Here is a 22,799-nt window from a genome sequence, read left to right as displayed (position 1 = left end):
CTGCCCCTGTGAGGCCCCATCTGGAGTGCTCTGTCCAGGCCTGGGATCCCTTCTGCAAGAGGGATATGGAGCTGCTGGAGCGGGTTGAGAGGAGGGCCATGAAAATTATCGGAGAGCTGGAACACCTCTCTTACAAAGAGAAGTTGAGGGAATTAGGCTTGTTTTACTTGGAGAAGACGATGTGCGAAAAGCCCTCATTGTAAACTTCTGGTTACTTAAATGGAAATAAGCTTTTTTCACATATGGATAGTGATAGGACAAGATAGAATGGTTTTAAACTAAAGGACAGGAGATTTAGATTAGAAACTGAGAAGGTGGTGAGGTGTTGGAACAGGCTTAGTTCTGGGCTTTTCAGTTCAAGAAAGGTAGGGAACTTCTGGAGAGACTCCAGTGGAGGACAACAAAGATGATTAGGGACCTGGAGCATCTCCCTTCTGAAGAAAGGCTGGGACCTGGGACTGGACAAGAGAAAGAAAACTGAGAAGGGGATCTTAACAGTGCTTATAAATACGTAAGGGATAGGTTTCAAGTGGATGGGGCCAGGCTCTTTTCAGAAGTGGTGAGTGACACAGCAAGGGGCAAACAGTGCAAACTGGAACAGGAAGTTCCATCTGAACGTGAGGAAATTCTTTACTTTGAGGGTTACAGAGCGCAGGAACAGGCTACCCAGAGAGGTTGAGAAATCTTTTTTCTTGGAGACATTCAAAACCGACATGGACGCTTTCCTGTGTGACCTACTGTAGGGAAAGAATTTAGCAGGGGATTGGACTTGATCTCCAGAGGTCCCTTTCAATCCCTACAGTTCTGTGGAAATAGTGCTTAATTTGATGAAGAGCTCGTAAGTGATTAACAGATCAGCAAAATCACTCAGAATGAGTTTAAGTATTCAGGTAGTCACTGTTTTTTCTTTAGCACTACTTCGTATGAATGTTCATTTAATATTTATTATCAAATAGGGGAGAAAACATTGTCCAAAATTCATTATATTCTGAAAACCTGCAAAGTATAAATCCATTTAGAAATAATCCAATTAAGCTTCTATAGTATATAGAAGATTCAAGGCGTAGTTCTTTAGTCAAATTATAAATGCTGTACTTCTTCCAGTGGAATCAACAGTAGGTTTTATTACTGTGAATGTTTATTTTACAAGTATTCACACTATTTAAGCTCAGCTGGTCAAATTGTAGAAAAGATTGTTCTTAAAAACAACAGTAAGAGCAATTGTACTTCTTTTTTTCCTTTGATATCCATATCTGAAAAGGTTTTGATAGCAGGATATGAGAATTTACAAAATCTAAATTAAACCAAGAGCCCAATTATATTTGACTACTTATGAAGATAAACCTTTTTAAAATGAGAATTATATTACTCGTAATTCAGTTGCTGCAGAAACAGACGATTCCTTACCATCTGCATGTTCACATCATTTGTTTTATGATAGATATGCATCAGGTACAAGTGGGCATACTGACCAGTTGATCTGATGGAAAGTGAATATGCTGCTGGGGCTGGGGAGGAGGAGGGCATCAGCTTGCTGTACGAATGCGGTACAAGAAGAGAAAGAAGATACAAGGCAGCCTGTTATTACAATGGGTGTGGTATATGGTGGAAGTTCATCTTGAGTTTTATCAGAACAGTCCAGTGAAGTCTAGTCTGAAGCAACAGTTCTTGTAGAAAGCTCCTCAGTTGGTTATGGCTTTTTGGATGGTTTATAGTAATGGTGTAAATGTTTTCCTGGAAAACTACTTGAAATGTGTGGCTTCAAGGGAAGTAATAAGTTCTACAAAATACAACATCTCAAAGCTTTTAAGAAAGAGTTTTATAGGCTGGAAAGTGTATTATTTTAGTTTAGTAAAATGTGACGCAAGTCAGGACACTTCATGTTTTCAGAATAAAATCACTAAGTACAGGACTGCATTTAGTTGGTATACACTAAATTAAAAGCTATATGGGCCTTCTCTTTTCTGTGATAATGAGTTAATTCTTTTCCAAAGAATGTTAAGCACTAAAACCAGCTTATTTGGGGAAGACTTTTCTGGTCTTCCTGCCATCTTTTTACAGATTCGTTCCCCTGCATGGGCAGTGGTATAGTAAAAGTAATCGAGACCTATATGGAAAGAGAACTTTTACTATTTGCTTCCAAAATCCATAGAAAAAATCCTCGGTACTATCTATCCTTGGTGCCTTTTATTTTCTTGATATCATGGGGAATGTTTGAACTTTCACAGTTGTTACTGAGAAATCTTGAGCTTTGCTTTCTAACTATGAAGTAGAAGGCATACATGCCAGAAGAGGGCTAGTTTGTCTTAGTGTGAGTGTGAGCATTTCTTCTGAGGATTTTGCTTGTTTGTGGAAGACTAACTATGTGATGATGTGTACAAAAAACGTTATATTTGTCCAACTATTACTTTGCAAATGTTAATTTCAGTCTCACTTTTAACAGAGATTGCAAATGTTACAAGATAAAGTTAACTATGATCTAAACATGGCAAACTTGAGTTGCTTAAGCTTCATGTTTACTGTGAGATGAAACATGGCCTTCACTGCTATAGCTGAAAATTTAATTCTTGCATGCCGTAGCTGGAGACTGAAATCAAGTTGTCCTGGCTCAATTCCATGATTTCAGTGCATAAGAATCATGAAACAAGGTTCAGTTTTAAGAACATACTGCCTTTGAACATTCAGATCAATACTCTTTAGCTTTGACAGCCTTCTTTTTATTTTTCCTTTAAAGGCAGTGGATGTTGAAGATGAGGCTTCTCCTTGCGGCAAGTTCAGTTTGTACTGTGTGTAAAATGACTAAAATGAAATGAAGAAATTATTATAGTGTGTTTTACAAACTTGTGGTTAATACAGAGCTTACTTTATCAGAAGGTGTTGGTTTTGTTTTTTTTTTAAATGGATCATTCTTAAGTAATTAAATCACTATTTTTTTAAGATTTGCAGTTTAATTTTTATGAGATCACATTGAGATTTTGTTAATTTTGCAATTTCACATACTATTTTGAATTCTATTTTTAATTCCTGCTCCTTGGTGCTTCTTTTTTTATTTCCCCCAACTTGTTCAATAAGATTTCTTCCTGCTAGTTACAGTTAGTTTTCTGTACTTGCTTGTTTTTTATATGTCTTCTACTATGTTTGAGTAGGGCATGATGGATAAAATATCATGCTTGTTTTGATGGAGCAAATCATCCTTTTCTCTCCTTTCACTACAGTATTTGTCATTAATTACATCTTTTTTGCTTAACTTTTTTGTTGTCTTGGAATCTCTTACTCCGAATTGAAAGCAGAACTGTGGTATCAGGATGCCCATGTAATGAACAAAAGTAACCATGTAATCTTACTGAATCTCTCATCCTCATTTTTTTACCTCCTTGTCTGATATTCTTGATTATGTCATCTCTCCAGGTTGGGTCAGAGTTGTTTCCTCCTCCCCACCCCCTAGTCTTAACCCAGCATCACGCTGTGAGGACAAGCACGAGCCATATGTTATGTACCAGATGTGTTCAACAAAGAAGCATTCATATTACAGATAGGGGAGGACTGTAAATGATCATGTTTCTTCATAGCGTCCTTTTATTAATCTGTATACCAGCTAGCTGCTCGTAGAACACTTGATAAAAACAAAAATCCCAGACTTTCCTAAAGCTGGAAAAATATGTATTGTCACTGGAAAATATATTTTCATATTCCAGAAAATTAAGTTACAGCTCTGTTAGCTCTGTGTATGTTGAAATCCATTGTACTAATTCTGCCTGTTTTCTTTAGAATTCTTATTTGTCAAATTAATTTACAGTAAGTTCTAAGAATGAAGACAATTTCTTCGGTAATAAGATTTAAAAGAATAAGTCCCAGCACTTCCTACTTTGTTACTGTTTAGCATATGTGTTAAATAGGATTTTAAACTTTAAGGTTTTTTTGGCAATTCAACTTTGTGCAGCAGTCAGACAACAATCTAAATAGTTGAAAAGTTGGTTAATGTGTCTGGGGACACATTTTCAACCATTTTTTGCTCCCAATTAATATAGAAGGAAAGAAGATAAAATGTATTAATGATAATCTATGCAGATAGAACTGCCACAAAGGAACAAAAGAACCAAAGCATAATGGTTGTAATGCATCAATACTCATTTTTAACTTGCTGGAAAAAAATGCAGCAAATTCAGTCAGTATAGTGCAGTCAACCCTCTTTTTTCTTTTTTGGGGGGTTTGATTGTAAGCTTCATTGTTAGGAAGATGAGTGTAACATGGTTTTCAGTTCTTATGAGAAATAATGGATTTTATTGGTTTTTTTGCGTGTCTGTCTATGAAAATCTCATTGGTGTATGTTTATTTTTCTGTCTGGGATAACTAGCTTTCCTTTCTTGTATGGAAGTATGCTATAGTAAAACTTCCACGTGGCCTACAAAGATGCTGCTCTGTTCCCATTGTGTAATCATACCTTCATGGAAAAAGTAATGAACCTCTCCATCTTTATAGAGATCTTTACTTTTTGTGAAGCATCTTTAAAAATAAATAAATATATGAACTTCACTTTTTGTCATAGTGCAGTCCGTGACATGTTTTGCAGTTTTCCATAGCTGAATAGTCAAGAAGATGGTAGAACTGAAGGCGTAAGAATTTACATATAGAAAAGGAATTAGTCTGTATCATTACTTCTCATGAATGATTTTGAGCAGGTTTGGCAAGTTTTTTGCAAGTTCAGATCTAAGAGTCTATTTTTAGTTGATGTGACTGAATCTTTTGTCATCCTTCAGTGAAGAAAATATTCAGGTTTTATAATGGTTAATTTAATCAGATTTTAAAATCTGTGCCTCTTGCACATTGCTCAGTGCAAATCTAGTGTTAGTTGCTATACAGACAAGCTGCCAGTGTGGGTTTCAGTCCAGGAGCACCTTTTTTCATACAGAAGCCTTTTCAGTGAGTGTGTCCTGAGATTAGAAGTGATTTTTATTAAAACACAGAAATTCATTTCAGAATCCTTTGTTTCTTCATCTTTATGGCAATGTTTTGACCATGTTTTTCAGTATCTGAAGGATAGTTGTTTTTTTGTTGTGTTTATGTTTTGTTTAATGTTTATTTTAAAGGAATTACTGAATTACATGTTTAAAGGGTTGATTTTATTTATAACTTTTTATGTAGCTGTAAATGCTCAAAAACAAACCCGGATATTACTGTATATTTTCAGTAATGCATGCTTTTATTTTCTAACATACTTTAAAAAGAACCCTTGTAAACTTGTGAAATTAAAGTGTGTCATTGACAAGAGTGGCAAGGTAAGGGCAGTTAAGGTTAAAGTTCATGAAAGCAGTGTGAAGGGTAATGTCTTAAGCTGAAATAGCATTAACGGAAGAATATAGAAATAGTATACAAGTAACAAAGAGCAGTCTTGTTTTAATATTTCTGAAAATAATTTGTTAGTTATGTACTATGATACATAAGAAGCATGAAAGAATGATATAGTATTGTAGTATTGGTTGTTTAAAATATCCCATGGATATGCAGGAACTTGCAGTGATAGTTCTTACAATTTATAGAGCTTGCTTTTTGCTGTATCAGTGTTTGACTCTTTAGCTGCATGCAGAACACATTATACTGTACTGTTGTGGATGTGAAATATTCCAAGTTTTGCCTTTGCGTATTAACATTTTTTGTTTTTGTTTCTTACCATTTAAAATGTATTCCCGAGTGAGTTTTATATATTAATATTGAATGTATCAATTTCTGACTCTGGATGGGTGGGAGGGGACTAAAATGAGGTGCGTTCTTCACTGGCTTGGGCTGTATCTTGTGAGAATACTCGCTAGTGTTTCAAAAACTCTCAATAGGGATTTGCTGAGGACTAATGCTGTAATGTGTTAGTCATCCTTTATCCAATTCTGTTTTTACAGGTTCTAAAAGATGACTGATGCTGGTTTCTGTGATGCCACTGGGTGTCTCTGGCACCGTGGACTGATAAGGAACAAGCAGATTTAACTGCGCAACCTGGGGAGAAAGCATCAGGAGTGCTTCTTCGTTTCAGCTCCTTAAGTGGACAAAGGCAGTCTCATCTATCTCCAAGGGAAAACTCTTCCACACATTTTTACAGCTAGTAATAAAGACAACATAGCATCATCCACCTTCCCGATTTACAGTGTATCGCCTTCCAAGACAGATGGTCTGTCAGAAGCTGGAGGATGCCTGCAGAGCACATAATAATGAAGTAATGAATTGATGCTGCTGCTGCCTAATAGTCAGGATCACAGCCGATAGAGCTGCACTGCCCTTTTTCTGCTCCCTTAATCGGGCCAGGAACTGCAGGGCGGACATGGCTGGCCTCGTTAACAATCTGCTAATACTGATCCTTATTTTTCAAAACATCTGTTCGGGTTTCAGAAGCCCACTTTCTGTCTTCAAGAGGTGGGTTATGCAGAAAGACCTTATGTGTTGAGTGCATGCTTTTTAGCATCACTTTTGTATAGAAATAAAATAAAAGTATGAAAAAGCACGTCCTAGATAAAAATGTGCATGTTATTTGTTTGGTTTTGCTCACTTGCTGTGTTCTATTTGCAAAGTTTTGAAGTGGCACTCCTGTCATAGTGAGGACAGAAACTTTTGTTTTTTTTCTCAAATAGTTCTATAAAATAGAAGTTTAGGATGGCTGTCATTGGGATGGTAAAAACAATAATGAATACATTGAGTTACATAATGCCGCAGATGTATTTGAGACTTTACATAGTGAGTAAATACATTTCCCCTGCTCTTGTTAGCTTGCAATATAAAACACCGTTCCAGCAACAAGAAAAAGGTTAAATGATCTTAAGCTGCTGAATTCTTGGAAATATTGGGGCAGGAATAAACATAGGTGACTGAAAGATTGCATAGGTAAACTTAATCTAGTTAATACAAGAGAAGTAGCCTCTTAGCTCTCCAAAAAATGTTTTACTGTATTGTTTTTCCTTTTTCAAATTTGTTTATAATTTGCCATTGATATAGTCCTTGATATTCATGTGAAGTTCTAAATCTTGCTGTTTTGCTTCTCTGCTTGCTGTGGGAATTGCTGTAAATGTCATAGTGTTGGAATTAAAAAAAAAATCCCCTTTATTGAATTATACAACCGGTACATAGTCATAAACAAAACAACAATCTGTCTTGAATGATTAATAGTACTTGACATATTCTAGTGAATTAATTCTTTATCTGTACATCCATGTACCTAAGACAATTATTTAGATGAGATTAATCCATCTGATCTTTTCTCAGGAATTACTTCAGTAATTGCTTGATAACTGAGATGTTTTTGTGACCTAATGAAGCAGTGAAATTTCCAGATCACTCCTGGAGCCCATTCTATGTTGTCAGGCTTCTTTACTATTTCTAAAATACATCTTTATAAAAGATATAAAAATAAATATTTTAAAAAAACATTTCCTCTTTATTTTTAAGGTATAAAGATGCCACGAGATCTCTTTCCAGTGAATGCCTTGGGAGCAACAGGCCGGTGATTTCATTTGGGCTGTCAGATTTTGCATTGGACATCCGTATGCTTGGAGTGACACCCAAGCAGGTGATGGAAGTGTAGTTTTTCTTTCTCCCGATTATTGTATTTTTTTTCAGGGGGCTAGAAAAGTCAAGTCTTGCCTGAATTATCATTAACATAAAGTGAATAAAGAAAGTGGTAACTTTAATAGATATGTGCATGTCCAGGGAAAAATAGAAATCTGAAAAGTAATTTCAAATGATAGAAAAATATTTTCACCTGATTAATTTCATTTCTAGTATGTTGATTTCTTATGATTAATTGCTAGAGCTCATTAAAGCAATGAGTATGAGATTTATTAAAGTGAAACATACACATTTGTGCTAGTAAGACAGAAGTGTAAAATTGCAGTTTACACCAAATCTAGTTTCTGATAGTTTCTGAGTTCAGTTTCAGTTGCATCAAGTTGAACATTACTGCAACTTTGACAATCTGACAGAGAATACCAGAAAGCATTTTTATAAGAATAATACTTTTGACATAACATTCTAAAATGTTAAAATATTCTAGGAAGTAATATCAGTATACTCTTTCTGATTTGAAGTAGCTTATCTTCTACTGAACCAAGTCAGTGAAAATGAAGAGTTAATTTTTAACATCAGCATTTTTAAGATTCACATTAAAAGCAGACAGCAGAATGCTGTCACTTTTAGGTGTAGTTTTATTAAGCAAGATAATGAATGTTTAATTTTTATTTACTTCAGTGAGTCAATGCAGGGAATTATATATGTCACAAAAAGATACATCTCTTTAAGAGGGCTGCAGATGCTTGGAAAGAGCAGTGTGTTGTGCTGCAGTACGCGATGACTCATTGTTGCAGATAGCACTTTCAAAAAATAGTGATGGGAAAATGAGCTTTCAGTTATTGGGAAGCACCCCCTTGGTACGTAAAATCTAGCATAAATGACATCACTCCAGTAAGTACAAACAGAGATATAGTTTCTACTGTATTTTATGTCTGTAACAAAATTCTAAGCATCCCTTTCAGAGAGAGTGAAAAGTACTCTTAATTCTTCAAGGTGAGCATTTCAAAGTACGTATGTTCTAGTGATGTGACCTAGCAATCATTAGTTGAAATGCTGGGAAACATGTATGAAGGGGTCAGTCACTTCCTATTCCTATTCAAAAAGAAAAACAAAAGGCAACACCATCAACAAATGACTGTGATAGTGGTTATACAGGAAATTTGTGTGCCTATCTATATACAACAGTGCTTACAAAGGCAAATGTTATTCTCTAGTGCAGATTTGTGAGAGGGATCGGGAAGGCAGACAGCAATAGAAAGCAACTTCCCACTGTAATTCTTAAGAAAATAAGCAAAAATAAAACCTAGGCTCATATGCCATAGGCCAGCTCTTATTTTCCTTTATCTGTCTCACCTTCTCTTTCCCTTTCTCCTTTCCATTTCTCTTTCTCCTTCCAAACTGACCCACTCCAGCAGCAGGAAACTTTGTTCCTGTTCATACAAGTTAAGCACAATATACTTAGCGAGAAGTAATGCAGGAAAGTCAGTCTTTGTTTTCTTGCAGTTCACAGAAAGAGATAACCAAAAGCTTTTTAGTTTTAGTGCCATTAGTTCACTTTTGTGGCATAAGTAGAATGGAGGTGAATTATCCTCTTTTGAAAGGAGATTCTTCTGTAGTGGCTTCATACTAGCTCACTATCTTCTTCGTGTGTCTCTTAGCTCTCTAGGTGTTGGTGTGTTGTTTCAAGGCCTATATGAGAGTCTGTATTTATTCAAGAAAGATGCCAAAACAAACCAGTGAGCAAGGGAACAAGTGCAATTTTTAAAATGCAGTGGTAAAGGATTCCTGGTGATGTATTGCTGTATTGGTTATGACTGCATTTAGTTACTGAGTTCTGAATCAAAGCAACTCATGTGGGAAAGATGAAAAAATAAAAAGAGGAGTGAAAATTACTAGAGAAGGTGTAAATTAGTTTAATTCTGGAGACAAAATCAGTATCTTTAGAGTAACACCAGTGTGTTCTGTGTTGTCTGTTCTTCATCACGGATTTTTCTGTGAAAAGATCTTATGCTTCACCTGGATTACTATGCTGTGATGTAATGCAAAAAAAGTGGAACTTTTATTCAGATCAACAACTAGCTAATCTGACAAATCAAATGATGTACTTTTTTGTGATGTAAAAGTTTTCTTTTACGTAGTGTTCTTCACAAATGATGTAAATTTGCTAGTGCTTATGGAAAGGCTTCTAAGAGGACAACTGAATAGCCTCAGTGACATGCTGCTCAAGTGGCTTCTTCTATACTGTCCCGTTTGGAGCAGCATTGCTGCTGTTGACTTTAGAAGTTTAACTTTCTAAATGAAATTCTCAATCCAGGCTGAAGAGAAAATAAATTATTTCCTTTTCAATTTCTAAATGGCTTTTGTATGTTCTATAAATGCATATGCCTAGAGTTCACAAAGACATTCACATCAGTTGTATAAGCTGACCTGTGTTCATTCTTTCCATCTTCAGAGAAGAAACAGAGCAAGTTTCTTACCTGTGGACATCACCGCTTTGTGTAATCACGTACTGTTGTCGCTGTTGTACTTGCCATTCATTCTCAGCTGCATTTAATTGCTTAAGCGTATTTGCAGGGTATTTGTTTTTTTTTTTAATTAACTTGAGGAGTTTTGTAGCAGGAATTTTGTTTTCATCTGTTTTCCCGAATAATTGTGAAAGAGGACATGCTATTGGACTTGGAGTGAGTGTAGTGAAGTACCACTGGTATATGATTTTCTCTTTCTTAAACAACCTTAAAGCTGAAAAATAACATTTAAATTAGATAATAGTGTAGCTGTCAACCTAGAAGCCACATTCCTGACCTTATAGAGTAATCTCTATTACATCTAAATAAGACATGGAAATGAATTAATTCCTTACAGCAGTGTTGACATCGTACATAATCTTTGGACAAATATCTCAGTAAAGCAAGTAGTGTTTTTTCTACATGGTGCTGTAGCAGGGAACTACCCTTCACCTAGCAGATGAAAAAAAAGCTGGTTTCATTTTTTGCTTAGTAGTTCATATGCGTTTAAAATCAGTAATTTTGTGCTGTACCAACGATTCACTGTTTTGCTGATGAGCAAAGCAAGAGTCTTCCTTTCCATAAATGTGCCCAGTTTTGTTTTCAGGGACATTATTTTATGTTCCAGTGTACTTACAGATTTCAAACCTGGATATTTTTGTAGCCGTTGGTCTGAATATATACTGTTTTTGTGTTTTAATTGATTTTGCTGTTTTAATCCAAGAATAATTCCGAAGCTGACATGCTGAGCACTTTAAACTCAAAGACTTTTAGGTTACTAAGGCAGCTGTAACATCTTGCAGAGGTGATTCTTGATATGTTTCTGCATGGACTGCCCGTTATTCTGTATCTCATCTGTATAGATCAGCCAAATGCTCCAGGAAATTGCTAGTCCTTTACAATGTTGAAGCAAGAAAATTGCAAATTGATTTTTATTAATTTTTTTAGTTAATTATGTTATTTGTTTTAAAAGGCATGTGATGTTTGTTGTGATGTCCAGGGAAAAATGTTTTCATTGATTATCATATAACTAGATGTATGAATCACTAATAAATTTGTTTCTATGATTGCTGTTATAATGGCACTGTATTTTTACACTTCCTTGTCCAGTTATATGCATCTTGAATTAAGGGGACATACTGCTATTGGTAGAAAAATCTTTAGCTGTAAGATGCTGTTTATTCTTAGAATATGGAAGTTTTGTAAATACTGAAAGAATAATACATATGAAGAGTACAATAAATCGGAAGCTTAATAATTCGTATCATTTTTATGTATCACACTTTGATTTATGCTACTTATTTGGACATCATGAGAGTACTGTTACCCCTTCAAATTTTTGCTAAGCAGAGAGAGTGTGTTGTTTGTTAACCGTTGCAAATAATCTCAGTGCCAAGACTTATAAGTGTGTAATTTTTTAATTCATTTTTTTTTGCATTTCAGTTTTCCCCCATTCATCCTTTGAAAGAATTTTGGTACGTTTCTTCTCTTTTCGTTGTAAGAATGCCCTATTGTAAGGTAATTTCTGTTCTTTTGTCTTTGAGCAGTCCGATACCTACCTCTGCATGTCAGTACCCCTGCCGGTGGATGATGAAGCCTATGTCGGTGAGTATTGCTTGACTGGAAGAGCTTAAGCAAACCATTTTGAAAAATCTCAAGGTTTTTTTTTCTTTGACTTATATTGACTTAATCTTTACCTGTCAGAGCTTCTAAAATGCATTCATCATGGCTAATGCAGAAACTAACCAGACTGAGCTACTTAGAGTCAAGATAACAAACTGTATCTGGAGAGATTCATGAGTAATGATAGTTAAGGAGCTGCATGCAAATGCCTCTGGCAGTCAATATCAAACAGTCCCATTTGTGAAGTATTGGCTTTCTGTCCTCTGGACGGATACTTAATTCTGCTCCACTGAGCAGGCTGTTTATTTACCTGCTGGTATAGGCTGTAGATCCTTTGCACTTAGAGTCAGCTTTGGCTGCAGTAAGATTTTATTTATCTAGGAGAAAAAAAAAAAAACAACCAAAAAAGGAAGAAAAAAAGACAAAATAAAACCAACCAAAACCTCTTCCTTCCATTTTTATTAAAACGTTGTCATATGAGTAAGGTGGCAGACAAGCATCTTACAATATCAAGCACCTTGACAATATCAACATAGATCTGTAAAGCAACAGATCTGTAAAGAGGATCTTTGCAGTACTCCTGATGTTGCTTTTCTTGCTTGTGACCCTACAATTGTTCTGAGAAAGAGGAAGGATGATGATTTCTTTGACAGAAGTTTCATTATCAGATCGTTCTTTAAACCGAAAACTGTTTTTTCTTCCCGATTGCCTTTTAGGATATCTGCATTGATAATAAATACGATGGAAATTCTGTGTCGCTTTTGTTGTAGGGTATTATGGGACTGTTGTTCCATATGGATTTCTGTGTGGAAATCCTTTGGAAATAGAATCTCATTTTCAGATTTTCTTGTTACATTAACCGAAAAAAAATGAATTTTTTCAATGCTTTAACTGTATATCTATTTAGTACAGAAGTTGGCCTCTAACCACAAAATTACACTTCGGCTGTTTGACCCCAGGGAAAAACATAGTTAAAAGCAGCAACAAAAAACACGAGAGTATAAAATGGATTTGATGTTCATGTTAATTTTCTAATAAACTGTATTTACAATGCAGTATGTACAAGTAATTCATAGAAGGGCATGCCACTAACCTGCTGCTTATGCATTTTAGATTTAGTGCTTCATTGAGTTGCAAAATGACATAGCTCAAATCTTTTATTAGATTGCTGCACATTTACATCTGTTATTTGGTGTTTATGTGTTCTAAGTCCATACAAAATGCTTTTGGTGGTATATCCATTTTGAAAGACTGACTAAAATAATTTTATTAAAAGTACAGTTTTTTGTAAAATCTCAATGTGACTCATGCCAGACAACTCAATCTTTAAATCTGAAAACTGAACAACTTTTATTCTTTAGAGGTTCGGTTTTTATTAGATTTCTACCAGATATTTCCAGCTTTCCAGTGATCACCTTGCTTGAGTACATGCAGTGCAAAGCAGAATAAAGTCTGGAAACAAAACCTTTCTAGTATTTAGAAGGGGCTTTGGAGAGCAAGAGTTTTTTGACTGAAAAATTAATGAGAAAATTCCATTCTGGGAGCATAAAGGTTTCCCAAGAGAGTATTGTTTAAAACCTCTTATATTTGAATGTCGTGAAAATAGCCTATAATTACTTTTTTCTTCTTTGGTCATTTCCACCAAAATGGATCAGAATGTGATCAATCTTAAGTATGCAGTCAGTTCCATCTGTCTTCAGTGAGGTCACTGAAAAGTGATTTCAATCGATTACATTTGTAATATTAGTCTTCAGAACCAACAGAAGTAATCTGTTCATCGGAAAGAACTAGATTCAAGCATATCTAATTGCGGAAAATGTAGGGTGTTGAAACTGACCTACCTTAAGAAATACATGAATAGCAAATTATAAGTTCTTCTCAGGAAAAAGATTTTTTTCTATAGGCTTTATTAGCCAAGAAACAGGGTGACTAGTGATGTTTTGTGTAACAATTTCTTAATGCTGCAAAATTTGATATTTACTTAACTTGCACGGATTTAATTTTTGTTGCATAAATAAGCATAAAACTGACACAGAACTAAATACTTATTTTTAAAAGGACCTTGTCTACACTTTTAAATGGTTTAAGCAGAATCTGCATTCATTGGATTGCCAATAGATCATGTAATTAACTCTCATTAATTACTGTGATAGCATTTAACAACTAACAGATGTACTGCTGCGCTGACTTGCCATTCAGCAAGGTATGGAAAAGATAGTATGTGTTCTCAGGAACTTCAAAACACTCAAAGGTGTGAACGGTACATAGAATGAAAACAGTAAACTGTGTTTCTGTCACAGTTAAGTAGTAAATCTGAGAACAGAACCTAAGTATTCTGCCTCCCGTTCGGTTTATTTACTGCCAGCTGAATTTTTTTCTCATTTCTGTTTTTTCTTTCCTTTTTTTTCCTGTTTGCCTCCATTTATTCCCTTCTCCAAGAGAGCCTGGAAGGATAGGTTTTGTCTGTTAATAGAATGTGCAGCTGGGCAGTTTTGATGAAATATAAGGATGCTGGAAGGGAGGACTTGTGTATTTTAGCATTGCATGTTGGTAGTATCGCATACATTAGTAAGTAGAAAATATTCTCTATAACTTTCCAGTGTTTTCTATCAAATCTGTATTGGTGGACTGTGAATTCTGACTTCGGCTTTGTTATTCCCTGAAGATTTGAAACTAGCAGACTGTTACACTAACACAGGAGCAAGGAGTATAACTTAATACTGCTAAGCTGGAAGGGTGCTGAACCAGAGCGTACCAATTAGTTCAGGGTCAGTTCTCAGGCAGTGTGAAAAGAAGAAACTGAGCAAACTCACAAAGTGTTACCAAATTATAAAGAGATATATTGCAAGTTTTTCTCTAGAGGTCTTTTTCAGGGATACATCTGTATTTCTGCAGATGCTGTTACATTCCATTGCGATACTTGTTAGTGGGGGGTCATACTGTCAAGGTGGAGATTCCCTTTTTGAATCAGTCTATTTTTCTGTCCCAAAAGGGCTGGAACATTTATTTAGGTTGATGTTAGGAGACCACTTTTTGCTCCTGTAAAATGAAATGTCTATGAGATTAGTATGCAGTAGATATTAATAAGTGAGATTAATGTGTAATTTTTAAAGAAGGTATGATTCCACTTAGATTTGTAAAACGTACCACAGTTCTGTCTTTCTACCTCTTCTTTGTTTAATGTTTAGGAAAAAGACTAAGCAGAAACTAGATTAAGTCTTTCATGATACAGACTGCTAAATATTGGATTTTGATTACTAAACTGTAGTGAGATCTAAAGAGTATTTACACACATTCTTAAGAAATGAGTCTGACAGCAGGTCACTCAAGAAATTTGACCATCTTCCTTCACTCGCATGGGTAACCAGTAAATAGTAACTGACTCTACAAAACTGTCTTTAACTCACAGGCAAACAGAGATGCTTTTCAACTCTTCTTTCCAAAGCAGTGATGAGATACGAGCTAAAAGAGTGCATGCAAGCGGTTCGAACGTTTGCTTTGCTAATTATATTCCGTTGGAACTAGTAGTACTTGTTAAGCTATTTCTAGTACATTTTATAACAGTGCTTAAAGGTCCTAGCCACGCACTGGAATGTCATTGCAGTAGACATCATGCAGAAAATAAGATGTCTGGACTCACTTGTTAGAGTAATTAAAAAGATGAGAAGGTGGCATGGGATTAAAAAGAAACTGTGAGACTGTACTGGCTGCAGAGATTTGCAGATGAGAGGCCCTGCGGTTGAATTTGTCTTTATTGAAGGCTGTTGTTCTAAGTGTTGCCTCCAGTACATTTTGTACAGGTATTGAGTTCTGCCAGAAATATGATATTTCACATCTATGAACTGCTTATGAACTCTTTAGAAATTTCCTTTCACTTACATTGGCAACAGCAATGTAAACACTTGAAAACCTAGTCTGCGTAACATGACACATTATCCGTCCCATGCATGAGTTAATCGTAGTTTCACTTTGTTAACGATAAAAATACCAAAACAAAAGGTCTTTCTGTAGCAGAGATCAGTTTTATGGCTATGGACTGAGTAAAATTTGCTAGTAAAAAGATGGCTGCCATACAGTCTTTGAACTTTAATCTTTCAAGCAACTTGAACAATTCTGCAAGTTCATTCTTAAGAATATGTGGTAGTCTTTGCTTCCTCTCTTCCCAGGGCATATGGAGACACCCCTTATTTCCCAAACCAGCCACTCAACTCTATCATGCCTGTTTCCTTACAACCCAGCCTGGCTGCATGCCTTTTATTCAAGCTGGCTAGCTTTTCACTTCTGTGCCTTATCTTCTGGCAATATTATTTTCTTACATTTCACTACAAACCTGAGCTCTAAAAAGTAGGATTGAAAACTGTTTGGTTTTTTTTCCCTTTCAAAAAATTGGGACAATAATCCACATCATTAATCACCTCAGGAGCTCTATGTCAGCTGTTGTTAACATACTGATAAATCTGCAAATGTCTGGAGCAGAATTGGTTTATGTGGTCTACAGCTTCATTGTCTGACCATGCTAAGACCCTTGAAGAGGCACTTGGAGACTCCTAAATGTCTATGTATAAGGTCAAGAGTGACTAATTTTTGAAAGTTCTGCTGTTGAATATGGTTAAAAGCCCTCTAGCCATTTTCTCTATCACATATGAAGAAAAATTCCTTTATATTGCTTGCATCTGGCACAGCATTTCAGTAATAACAGAGGAAGTTACATAGTGTAGCTTGTTTTATTTTTAGAAATGCTGTCATTGTACATTTATGATCAGTATTACTACACTGTGATGTTGGTAATCTTTTTTCAGTACTGAGCGGGATCTTGAATATTTGAGAAATGAAAACAATGACTTTCTGGTGCTTAATAACTAACAGACATTTGAATACTGAATAATGATCTTCTTCCAGTTTTCTAACAATGAGAAGTATTTGGCAACAAGATTGTGTTGTCTTTAAGGGAATCTTATTTTCCATTCCAAAGGAGTTACCACATTAGTGAGAATTAATCATAATTTTCTTCTTGGAAGTATAGTCCCAAGAAAGGTGCAGCAAAAGCATAAACCAACTGAAATACTGGAAAAATACTGGTCTTCAACCACTGTGCAAGGTTATAGTTGCTCTTAACTGTAACTTCATGTTTGTATTTTGATGAAAAAGCTGAAAAGAAGTTTAAAAACAAAAGGTACTGTTAAATCACAAAATGCAAATTTTGAATCTAAATTTACATTACACTAGTTACAACAAAAACTGTGATGTAGGATATACTGATATGTCTGCTTAGTGTCTTACTTAACTATTGGGGACCATAGAATCAGCAAGGTTGGAAAAGACCTACAAGATCATTCAGACTAACCATCTACCTACCACCAATATAACCCCACTAAACCATGTCTCTTAACACAATGTCTAAATGTTCCTTGAACACCTCCAGGATCGGTGACTCCACCACCTCCCTGGGCAGCCCACTCCAGCACCCAACCACTCTTTCAGAAAAGTAGTATTTCCTAACGTCCATCCTGAATCTCCCCTGGCGCAACTTGAGGCCATTCCCCCTTGTCCTGTCGCTAGTTAGAAGAGAGAAGAGGCAGACCCCCAGCTCACCACAACCTCCCTTCAGGTAGTTGTAGAGGGCGATAAGGTCTCCCCTGAGCCTCCTCTTCTGCAGACTGAACAACCCCAGCTCCCTCAGCCGCTCCTCATAAGGCCTGTGCTCTAGACCCCTCAGCAGCTTCGTCGCCCTCCTCTGAACACGCTCCAAGGCCTCAATGTCTTTCTTGCAGTGAGGGGCCCAAAACTGGGCACAGTACTCGAGGTGCGGCCTCACCAGTGCTGAGTACAGAGGGACAATGACTTCCCTACTCCTACTGGCAACACTGTTTCTGATACAAGCCAGGATGCCATTGGCCTTCTTGGCCACCTGGGCACACTGCTGGCTCATGCTCAGCCGAGCATCAGCTGATACCCCCTGGTCTGTTTCTTTGACACAATCGTCCAGCCACTCTGCCCCAAGCCTGTAGCATTGCCTGGGGCTGTTGTGGCCAAAGCCACACAGAAGTGTTTTGAGTGGAAGCTTTTTTATTTCAATGAGTAAATGAGATACAGATCTAACTTGGGAGAGAGGCTGCTGAATGAACTGAATGGAAAGTGTGTGCTGGAAAGTTTGCTGGAAAGCCCAGCTGAAGTGCCTTTACACTAATGCACGCAGCATGGGAAATAAGCAGGAGGAACTGGAAACCGTGATGTGCTTGGAAAATTATGATCTGGTTGCTATCACGGAAACGTGGTGGGACGAATCCCACGATTGGAATACTCTGATTGAGGGCTACAGGCTCTTCAGAAGGGACAGACAGGTCAGGAAGGGAGGGGGAGTTGCCCTCTACTTTAGGAAGTGGATAGATTGTGAAGAGCTGTGTCTGAGTAACAGCCATGACCAGGTTGAGAGCTTATGGGTTAAAGTCAGCGATCGGTCCAGTAAAGGAGATCTAGTGGTTGGGGTCTGTTACAGGCCACCTGATCAGGGGGAGCCTGTGGACGAGGCCTTCTTGCTCCAGCTGCAGGAGGTGTCGCGTTCGCGGGCTCTTGTCCTGATGGGGGATTTCAACCACCCGGATATCTGCTGGGATAGCGGCAAGGCGGGCGGCAGACAGTCCAGCAGATTCCTGGAGTCTGTTGAGGATAACTTCCTTGTCCAGGTATTAGACAGTCCAACCCGAGGTGAAGCCTTACTGGACCTGGTGCTCACCAACGTGGAGGAGAGCATTAGAGGGGTTAAGATTGGAGGCAGCCTGGGCTGTAGTGATCATGCCCTGGTGGAGTTTGTGATCTGGAGGAATGCAGGCCTGGCAAAGAGTAAAGTCAGGATCCTGAACTTCAGGAGAGCAAAATTCCGGCTGCTCAAGGAACTGCTGGGTGGGATCCCCTGGGAAACTGTCCTTAAGGGCATAGGAACAGAGCAGAGCTGGCAGCTCTTTAAGGACACCCTCCTGAGAGCGCAAGAGCTCTCCATTCCCCAGCAAAAGAAACTGAGCAGAGGAGGCAGGCGACCAGCATGGCTGAGCAAGGACCTGCAGCTCAAACTGAGGGAAAAAAGAGAAATGTACAGGAGGTGGAAGCAGGGTTGTGTAGCCTGGGAGGAATATAGGGCTGTTGTCCGTATGTGTAGAGATAGGATCAGGAAAGCCAAGGCGCAGGTAGAGCTGAACTTGGCTAGGGATGTGAAAAATAACAAGAAGGGGTTCTACAGGTACATAGGCAAGAGAAGACAAGTCAAGGAGACTGTTCCCCCTCTGGTAAATGAGGATGGAGAATTGGCTTCCTCAGACATGGAAAAAGCTGAGGTGCTCAATAAGTGCTTCACATCGGTTTTCACTAGTGGTCAGGCTCCCCGTGTCTGCCAGGACCCTGAACCTCGAGGTGTGGGTGAGAGGAGCGGATTTTGTCCCACTGTAACAGTGGAACAAGTTCGAGACCTCCTCATGAAACTGGATGTGTGGAAGTCCATGGGGCCGGATGACGTCCATCCTAGGGTTCTGAGAGAGATGGCTGATGTGGTTGCCAAGCTGCTCTCCATCATATTTGAAAAATCATGGCTGTCCAGTGAAGTCCCCGGTGACTGGAGAAAGGGAAACATTACTCCCATTTTTAAGAAAGGGAGAAAGGATGACCCGGAGAACTACAGGCCGGTGAGCCTCACCTCTGTGCCTGGGAAGATCATGGAGCAGATCCTCCTAGAAGTCATGTTAAGGCACGTACGTGACAAGGAGGTGATCCGAGACAGCCAGCATGGCTTCACCAAGGGCAGATCTTGCCTGACCAATCTGGTGGCCTTCTACGATGAAGTGACGGCATCGGTGGATGGGAGGAGGGCGATGGATGTCATCTACCTGGACTTCTCCAAAGCCTTTGACAGGGTCCCTCATCACATCCTTCTCTCCAAATTGGAGAGGTATGGATTTGAAGGATGGACTGTTTGGTGGGTTAAGAACTGGTTGGCTGGTCGCAGCCAGAGGGTTGTGATCAATGGTTCTGTGTCAGGGTGGAGGCCGGTCACAAGTGGTGTCCCCCAAGGCTTAGTGCTGGGACCGGTGCTCTTCAATGTCTTCATCAATGACATAGACGATGGAATCGAGTGTACCCTCAGCAAGTTTGCAGATGACACCAAGCTGAGCGGTGCAGTCGATACATTGGAAGGAAGGGAAGCCATCCAGAGGGACTTGGACAGGCTGGACAAGTGGGCCCATGAGAACCTAATGAGGTTCAACAAGGCCAAGTGCAGGGTGCTGCACTTGGGCCAGGGCAATCCCAGGTATTTATACAACCTGGGGGAAGAAGTACTTGAAAGCAGCCCTGCGGAGAGGGACTTGGGGGTCCTGGTGGACGAGAAGCTGGACATGAGCCAGCAGTGAGCGCTGGCAGCCCGGAGGGCCAACTATGTTCTGGGCTGCATTAAAAGAGGAGTGGTCAGCAGGGAGAGGGAGGTGGTGGTCCCCCTCGGCTCTTGCGAGGCCCCATCTGGAGTACTGTGTCCAGGCCTGGGGCCCCCAGCACAAGAAGGATGTGGAGCTCTTGGAAAGAGTTCAGAGGAGGGCGACCAAGATGATCAGAGGGCTGGAGCACCTCTCCTATGAGGAAAGGTTGAGAGAACTGGGCTTGCTTAGTTTGGAGAAGAGAAGGCTCCGGGGAGACCTCATTGTGGCCTTCCAATACTTGAAGGGAGCGTATAAACAGGAGGGGGATCTATTGTTTGTGAGGGTGGATAGCGATAGGACAAGGGGGAATGGTTTTAAGCTGAGACAGGGGAGGTTTAGGTTAGATATTAGGAGGAAGTTTTTCACACAGAGGGTGGTGACGCACTGGAACAGGTTGCCCAGGGAGGTTGTGGATGCCCCGTCCCTGGAGGCATTCAAGGCCAGGCTGGACGTGGCTCTGGGCAGCCTGGTCTAGTGGTTGGCGGCCCTGCACTTAGCAGGGGGGTTGAGACTCGATGATCTTTGAGGTCCTTTTCAACCCAAGCCGTTCTGTGGTTCTGTGGTTCTGTGGTTCTGTGGTTCTGTGGTTCTGTGGTTCTGTGGTTCTGTGGTTCTGTGGTTCTGTGGTTCTGTGGTTCTGTGGTTCTATGATAGCTTGTAAGTGGAACGCAAAAGGTAAATAAATGGTTGAGAGGGATGCATACCTTGTTTCTAGCATTACAGAGAAATATTAACACAAAATGCTCTTCCTTGTGTAAATTATGGTGAGAGGAAGGATAGCTTATTTATTTTATCATTTTGTTTTTCAGTTGATTTTAAACCTCATGCCAGCATGGACACTGTCCATCACATGTTACTCTTCGGATGTAATGAACCCTCTTCTAATGAAAATTACTGGTAAGTGTTGGAAGCTTGCTTTCATTATCGTACCCAACTGTTCATCTGTTGATTGCCTCCACATTTACCCTTCCTTTGAGAAGTAGCAAAAATTGGAAGGAAAAAAACATATAACATTACAGTCTTTCTACACTTGTGCTTTTTGTTGTTATTTTTCTCTTAAATGCATCGTCTATAAGGAGCAAGAAAAAAATTTCACTGTTTTCAGGAAGGAGGCAGGAACTACAGTGCACAGAATGCCACTGGATACCAAGAAATCTAGGCTTCAAATTAGAAGGATGTAGTCATTTTTGTATTTGGAATAATAACCTGCTTTTCAAAGTAATCAAATACTGAAGTGCATGTGTAGCTACAGAGGAGATGAAGTTATCCATGGGAATCATGAGGCAGGCTATAGCTGCTTATACAGAAGATTTCTGTGATGCCAGTTTGATGATGAGATAAAAATACCAGGGTGTTTTTAATTTATTCTAAGTCTAGTTGCCAGTAGTCTCTAACATAGCTGTAGCATCTCTAATTACTATATTTATGCGCATATAGATCTAGTTACATATATTTAAATATTTAAAACGTGGAGTATACTATGAATTTAATTGATACATATGTGAAGTTATGTCTGTGTAAGGATATGTGTATATATATATATTCAGAGTTCCTTTACTGAGGGAAAAGTGTAGTCAACTTTCAACAGCAAGGAAACTTTGAGAAGAAATACTGCTACATGCAAAACTACTGTACATAATGCAGTTTTTTCTCAAAGTCTTGGTCAGCATTTACTTACATTTCTGTTCTGACAGACATACTAGTTACAGTATCTAGATGAAGTTCCTGCAAATAATTAGTGAATCATCTGAATTTAACAGGTACTATTTTATGAGTTTGGAAAGGAATCTTATAACAGGAATTTTTTGGTTTCAGGAAAACTTTGTCTCCTCCTTTATGCCCTTACAGTTCTGTCGTTGCTCTTTGGATGGATTTCGTGGGCTGGAAAAAGATACTAAGTTTGCTTAATATTCCTAGGGAGGAGAATCTGATTTAATTCTTGTAGCTGAGAATTTTCTGTTGAGAACACTCTGAGGCTCAGGGAGGTTGGTCATAAAGACTTCAAAACATGCTCTGTAATCTTAATTCTTGGCAGTTCCTGTGAAAGTAGGAACTAAGTTCAAACTTTAGTTAACACATTTGTCAATTGACAGTTTGAGGCAAATAGGCATAAGTCAAAGCCTCCTCCCCTTTTTTTCATAATCAGCGTAATTTTTTTTTACTTTATGGCCGTATTTCAAGCTGTTTGAGACAACAGTCAGTAACAAAACAACCTTGTGTCTTCATTTCTGTGACAGTGGGGAAATATCTACTTTTGATAGTATTTACTGATTCCATTGAGTGTTTTCCCTTACATCATATTTTTATGAACAAGTATTTTTCTGTGCATTCCTCATCTTTCTTATCTTCATAATTTTTCAGTTTGTGAGAGAGGAAACTACTGGGGGTAGTTTTAGAGAAAGCCAGGTCCCTGGCTTTGCTTCTCTTCGTTTCTGTATGGAAGAATATTATATCAGGTGTCCAGAAGAAAGTAAACAAAGTGAAGATTAAGTTTAACAAATTCTCTGTGTCAAGTGGTTTGGTAATTGACTTAACCTCCAAAATGCCTAAGCTGTGAGAGCAGATAGAAGCTCTCAGTGCCACTAAAACTGCTGATAATGTGAAGACTGGGATGGCTGTGAAATTACTAATCTATCAGTAATTTCTCACATTTTTTCCAAGTCTTCAG

General features: G+C 38.3%; 1 protein-coding gene across 6 annotated transcripts in view; it reads left to right on the top strand.

The window, feature by feature from the left end:
* Window positions 1–22,799, top strand: part of PAM (peptidylglycine alpha-amidating monooxygenase) — a 141,357-nt gene that overhangs the window by 50,338 nt on the left and 68,220 nt on the right. For all 6 annotated transcript variants that reach the window (XM_021380517.1, XM_021380515.1, XM_021380514.1 and 3 more), the window contains 4 exons: window positions 5,892–6,399; window positions 7,426–7,546; window positions 11,597–11,654; window positions 20,941–21,028. In XM_021380517.1, coding sequence (XP_021236192.1) covers window positions 6,308–6,399; window positions 7,426–7,546; window positions 11,597–11,654; window positions 20,941–21,028 — 359 coding nt within the window. In that variant the 5' untranslated portion in view covers window positions 5,892–6,307. The remainder of the gene's footprint in view (window positions 1–5,891; window positions 6,400–7,425; window positions 7,547–11,596; window positions 11,655–20,940; window positions 21,029–22,799) is intronic.

This window comes from Numida meleagris, chromosome Z (genome assembly GCF_002078875.1).
Source record: "Numida meleagris isolate 19003 breed g44 Domestic line chromosome Z, NumMel1.0, whole genome shotgun sequence".
NCBI lineage: Eukaryota > Metazoa > Chordata > Aves > Galliformes > Numididae > Numida > Numida meleagris.
This window is presented reverse-complemented; position numbering and strand designations above follow the sequence as displayed.